We start from the raw sequence: 6,000 nt of genomic DNA on the forward strand, positions 1-6,000 counted from the left end.
AACCCAGGAATTTAGCCTACTAATTTTGTTGGCAATTGTTCCCTTTCTTCCATAAGCCGGTGATCCAAGTGGTTATCTAGCTTAACTGGAATAACTTTTTGTGTTTTTCAGAAAAAATTTGATTATTATTTGTGTGTACGATGAGGGTAGGAGGGTAAGTCAAATATGCTGGACACAAGCAGCATTTAAAGTTCTCTGCTTTTTCCTTCACTCGGACTACCAATCCCTCCGAAAAGGTCGTAGGAGACCTGGACATATTTTGTAGATACGCTGGGATTACCCCTACATCAGTTTTGGCAAACCTCTGGCCTGAGCATTCGCCAGTTGCCAACTTTTCTCACACTGAAAAGGCACCGAATCTGCAAATTGCCCTGGTCAACAAGCTAAGCTGCTCAGCAGCTTCGGGGGGGGGGGGGAGAGTCTAGTGTTAAGCCACTTTTAACTGCAATCCCGCCAGACAGAGTTTACCACAGGAGCCTGACGACTTGCCTGAAGCAACATATGTGGTTGAAAACCATATTGCATGCGACTGCGGAGCTCGTGGCGCTAGTACCAGATGTACAGGCTTTGTATTTTGCCAACGGGACCGGCTTCAGTTCAGATTTAGTTGCTGCTGCAAAGTCCAGGAGCTGCTTCGAGAACGCAGCAGAAAAGCTATGAGAAAAGGCGCTAGCGACTTTGCAGTTTGCTGGTTGGTTTAATTGCTTTCTGGAAGATGAAGAATGAGCAACAAATATTCCAGGGGTGTGTGTGTGTGTGTGTGAAATGAAGAGTTTTAAAATAACAGCCTTCCTCCAGGTAGCTCAGGGCAGTCTACGGTCACATTTCCTCCATGCATTTAAAGCACTTTTACACCACCGTTAGAACCATGAATCTAAGAAATCCTGGGAACTGTAGTTTGAGACGGGTGCTGGGAATTGTGGCTCTGCAAGGGGTAAGCAACTGTAGACAGGATTCTTTGGGGGAGCCATGACCGTAAAAAGTGGTATAAATGTTTTGAACGTATGTGACCTCTGGAGCTTTCTCTAACCAGTTTTATTTTCACAACAACCTTGTGAGTTAGGTTGGACAGACAGATGTTGATCGACTCAAGATCACCGATTGAGTTTTGTGGCAGAATGGGGATGCGAAATTGGGTCTCTTCCAACCCTCTAACCCAACTTCCAGATGTTGTTGGATTGCAACTGCCATAATCCTTGCCCCTAGGCTATGCTGCCCGGGGCTGGTGAGAGTCCAGGCGTCAGCAAAATTTTTCAACAGGGGGCCGGTCCACTGTCCCTCAGACCCTGTGGGGGGCCAAGACTATATTTTTTTTGGGGGGAGCACAAATTCCTATGCCCCACAAATAACCCAGAGATGCATTTTAAATAAAAGAACACATTCTACTCTTGTAAAAACACACTGATTCCCAGACCGTCCGCGGGCCGGATTTAGAAGGCGATTGGGCCGGATCCGGCCCCTGGGCCTTAGTTTGCCTACCCATGTTGTAGTCTAAACACACCTGGAGAGCAGCACATCGGGGAAGATTGATCTAAGGCGTATCACATGGGTCAGAAATGGAGTACAAAAGAAAGTTATAGCAGATGCAACCACACAGACTACGAAAGCAGATGACAGTCATTGAAACGCAGGAAAACAAGGGATAAGTCCATATACAGATGAGAGAGAAGCAAGTCCTTGCTATAGGAGGAGAATCGGGGTGTCTTTACTCTGTGGTTGGAAAAACAGCGTAACCATATATTATTTTTATTTCTTTATTAAATTTGCCACTCTTCATCCATGGATCTCAGAGAGCCTCACAAATCATCACACTTCTCATTAGCTAATGGATAACCCTCTAATGAAATACTGTTCAAGTAATCACCCCAAGATGCTGGGATCAAGTAATCGGTGATCAGCAGGGTTCGATCTGCCTGTGAATAGATAGTGGGCATCTCAAGCTTATATGGCTCCTTGGCCAGAGATTTCTGATCACATTTAATTTCCCAAAACTGCTAAGCCTTGCACACTCTACACAGACCACAGTTCACCTGCAACTTAGAAGTCATAGTTGCATCAATTCTCCCTCTCTCAAGTTGCAGTAGCTTTCCAAGGAACCCAATCATGTACCTCTAGAAGCAGGAAACGGAACGAGGACCACAAAGTTTGAAAGGGAGAAATTGCCGAATGAATACTGCATCATTTCCTCACCCTATTGCCACTTCTCAATAGGTTCCCTTCAGATAAGGAAACATCCCATGCAAGCTTTGGAAGTGCCCAAACACCACAACTGTCTAACCCAGATGTCCATGTTCCACGTTAAACACACAAATAAAAATACCAGTGAGCTCAATAATATTGTTTTCTAGGTATGCATGTGCAGTTTTGAGGTGCATTTTTGCATGGAGTCTCTTGGGAACATTTGTGGGACAGAAAGTAGGTGCCATTTTTAAAGGCGAATGGAGATCCCAGCCAGGGGTGGCTCTAAGTTGCATCCCCACAAGCCCCATGCAAAGAAGCGTTGTCTGGAACAAAAAAAAGCACACCCAGGGATAGTGAATGTGGTGGCCTCCAAATGCAGCTGCACTCCCAAGTCCCATCAGCCCCAACCAGCCAAGGATGATGGGAGGTGGAGTCCAATTAATATCTGAAGAACCCAGCGGGTCATAGGTTGACACACATGCAAACACATCAAAAGTAAAGGTAAAGGGACCCCTGACCATTAGGTCCAGTCGGGACCAACTCTGGGGTTGCGGCGCTCATCTCGCTTTATTGGCCGAGGGAGCCGGTGTACAGCTTCCGGGTCATGTGGCCAGCATGACTAAGCCACTTCTGGCGAACCAGAGCAGCGCACGGAAACGCCGTTTACCTTCCCGCCAGAGTGGTACCTATTTATCTACTTGCACTTTGACGTGCTTGCACTTTCAAACTGCTAGGTTGGCAGGAGCAGGGACCGAGCAACGGGAGCTCACCCCGTCGTGGGGATTCGAACCGCCAACCTTCTGATCGGCAAGTCCTAGGCTCTGTGGTTTAACCCACAGCGCCACCCGCGTTCCATCAAAAGTACCCCTGTAAAAGGAGAGTCTCTTCTTTCTCTCTCTCCTGGTAAAAAGATTTTGGGATGTCCAACAGCTGCATCACCAGCTTCAGATAGCAGCCACTAATTCTGTCTGCATAGCACCAAAAGTTGTGTTTGCATTTTACTTGAACAGTGGTACCTCGGGTTACATATGCTTCAGGTTACATATGCTTGAGGTTACAGACTCCGCTAACCCAGAAATAGTGCTTCAGGTTAAGAACTTTGCTTCAGGATAAGAACAGAAATCGTGCTCCGGCGGCGCAGCAGCAGCGGGAGGCCCATTAGCTAAAGTGGTGCTTCAGGTTAAGAACAGTTTCAGGTTAAGAATGGACCTCCGGAACGAATTAAGTACTCAACCCAAGGTACCACTGTATTACTAATTTCTCACTTTGTGGGATACCCGGGGGATGTTTCCATTGATATTCTGGCGCAAGTGCCCTTGCATGGATATCCATGCTCAAGTTCAACATGAAAAACATCTTATGGAGCGCCTGAGAACAGAAATTGTGCTCCGGTGGCGCGGCAGCAGCAGGAGGCCCCATTAGCTAAAGTGGTGCTTCAGGTTAAGAACACTTTCAGGTTAAGAACGGACCTCCGGAACAAATTAAGTACTCAACCCGAAGTACCACTGTACTCACAACCACCTTGCTGGGCAAGAAACACCGTCCATTTATATAGGACAGGCATTAAAAACCACCTGAACTAAATAAGTACAGTAGTCCACAAGAGTGAGAAAAACAAACAAACAAACTATCTTTTTTGGGCAACAATGCGCAGAGCCCGGAAGGGAGTTCGACAGTCCCCACAAATGGCAACTTAGGAGAAGATGATTCCTGCAATTGCAGGGGGGCTGGGATAGATGACCCTCGGGGTCCCTTTCCAACTCCCAGGTGAGCCACGTGGGGCAAGCAAAGCAGCGCCAGCAGCATTCCTTTTGTCCCTCGCGTCGCCCAAGCAGAAGGGAGGCGACAAGGGGAAAATCCGTGTCAAGAGACCTCGCCTCTCCTTCCGCACCAGGCAGCCCCGACCCAGGAGCACCCCGATTCCCACTTGGCCCCCCATCGCGGACTGGAAGCGCGCCTCGCAGGTGCTCCAAGGATGCAGGGGAGGACTTAAGCAGGACTTTGATCTCGGGGACGCGCATCCGAGATGGGGGGGGGGACGGGACGGACCGAGGGGAAAGCAAGGCTGGCAGGAGGTGGAAAGAAGGAAACGTCTCCAAGAAAGGGAGCGGGAGGGGGGCGACGTCCCCGCGTGTTTTTCCATCTCCCGTGGAGTTGAAGAGGGAAATCCCGGGCGGGTGTCATTCCTTCCTGCCCCGATCCTCGTCGGGGGGAAGTGATGGGGTGGGTGGGTGGGAGGCGGCAGAGGCGTATTATTAGGGTCCGGATGGGACCCGCCCTAGGACTGGGGTCTGTTGGCTTAGGGCGGCGGGGAGCGCGTCTCGTGGGGACGCGGCGCGTGTTGGCGCGACACGGGTCTCGGGTCCAGCCCCGTCCGTGCAGAGAGGGCGGCAGCAGCCCAGGCTCTCACTCACCCTCCGGGCTCGGGGCAAGGTGCCCCCCGAGGCCGCCAGCGCCCTTTCCAGCTCCAGCTCCGACGCTCGGCCGCCGAGAACACCGGCGCCCGCCACACTCGACGCCGCCGCCGCCGCCGCCTCTGGGTCGGGCTGCCCCGGCCGGAGCCTCCGGAGCCTCCGCAGGGTCATAGCCGGGGGGGGGGGCGGAAAGGAAAAGGGGGCGGCGGCGCTGCACGGAGCTATATGGGCTCTTGGAGGCGCGCCGGGGGCGGGGCGTCGCGGAGACCCCGCCCTCCTCCCGGCCAGGCCACGCCCTCCCATGGCTTCTCTCACCAGCGGCGCTTCTCCCCGCCCCTTTAGGGGCCGGCGGAGCCACGCCCTTTCCAGTTAGGCCCCGCCCCCTCGAGCCCACCCATAGCCGGGAACGTCCCCGCCTTCTTTCCGGAGTAGAATGGGAAGGGACCCCAAGTGGTCATCTAGACCAACCCGCTGCAATGCAAGAATCCTGCCGGGCTGGGCTCGAACCACCAACCTTCTGGTGAACAGCCATTGCGCCAGGGACCCATTGCGCGGCCACAGAGGTCCGAGGAGGAGGAGAATAGCTCCGTTGGTTAGAGCGGGGTGTTGATAGTGCCGAGGTTGCAGGTGCGATCCCCGTATGGGCCAGCTGCATATTCCTGCCTTGGGGTGGGGTGGACTAGATGATCCTCAAGAGTCCCTTCCAGTTCTCAATGGGGGGCTCTCTGGCCGCTCTCCAAGTCCATGCAGCTGTTCTCAACCTGTGGGTCCCCAGATGTTGTTGGACTACAACTCCCATCATCCCCGAGCTCCGGCCTTGCTAGCTAGGGGTGATGGGAGTTGTAGTTCAACAACATTTGGGGACCCAAAGGCTGAGAAAGGCTGCAAGCAGTGGCGTAGCGTGGGGGGTGCAGGGGGGGCCGGCCGCACCGGGCGCAACATCTGGGGTTAGGGCAAATCCACGGGTTAGGGGGCGCAAATCCATGGATTAGGGGGCGCAAATTACTTGCCTTGCCCCGGGTGCTGACAACCCACGCTACGCCACTGGCTGCAAGGAACCCTTTTGACGCTTTCCAGAGGAATTCCCCCCCCCCAGCCTTCTCCTGTGAGTCACGACCACCTCAGAAGAAACTCCGCACCGCTTCCAGGAAAAAAAAAAAATCCCATTATCCTTCCTATAGGAGCCTGGATTGGGGACGCAGAGGGCGCCCCGCCCCCCTCGTCTGCCTCTTCAACTTCCAAGGCGCTAGACCTCAGTGTTCTTGCAGAGGGCGCCCCCCCCCCGTCTGCCTCTTCAACTTCCAAGGCGCTAGACCTCAGTGTTCTTGCAGAGGGCGCCCCCCGTCTGCCTCTTCAACTTCCAAGGCGCTAGACCTCAGTGTTCTTGCAGAGGGCGCCCCCCGTC

At 53.1% G+C, this 6,000-nt stretch overlaps 1 protein-coding gene across 1 annotated transcript in view; it reads right to left on the bottom strand.

Moving 5' to 3' along the window:
• Positions 1-4,787, bottom strand: part of TAMALIN (trafficking regulator and scaffold protein tamalin) — a 40,736-nt gene extending 35,949 nt beyond the window's left edge. Inside the window, exon 1 of the mRNA XM_081849874.1 lies at positions 4,596-4,787. Coding sequence (XP_081706000.1) covers positions 4,596-4,766 — 171 coding nt within the window. The 5' untranslated portion in view covers positions 4,767-4,787. The remainder of the gene's footprint in view (positions 1-4,595) is intronic.
• Between the last annotated feature and the right edge of the window lie 1,213 nt (positions 4,788-6,000).

The sequence above is a fragment of the Podarcis erhardii genome, assembly GCF_964252035.2.
Source record: "Podarcis erhardii genome assembly, chromosome: 2".
Classification (NCBI taxonomy): Eukaryota; Metazoa; Chordata; class Lepidosauria; order Squamata; family Lacertidae; genus Podarcis; species Podarcis erhardii.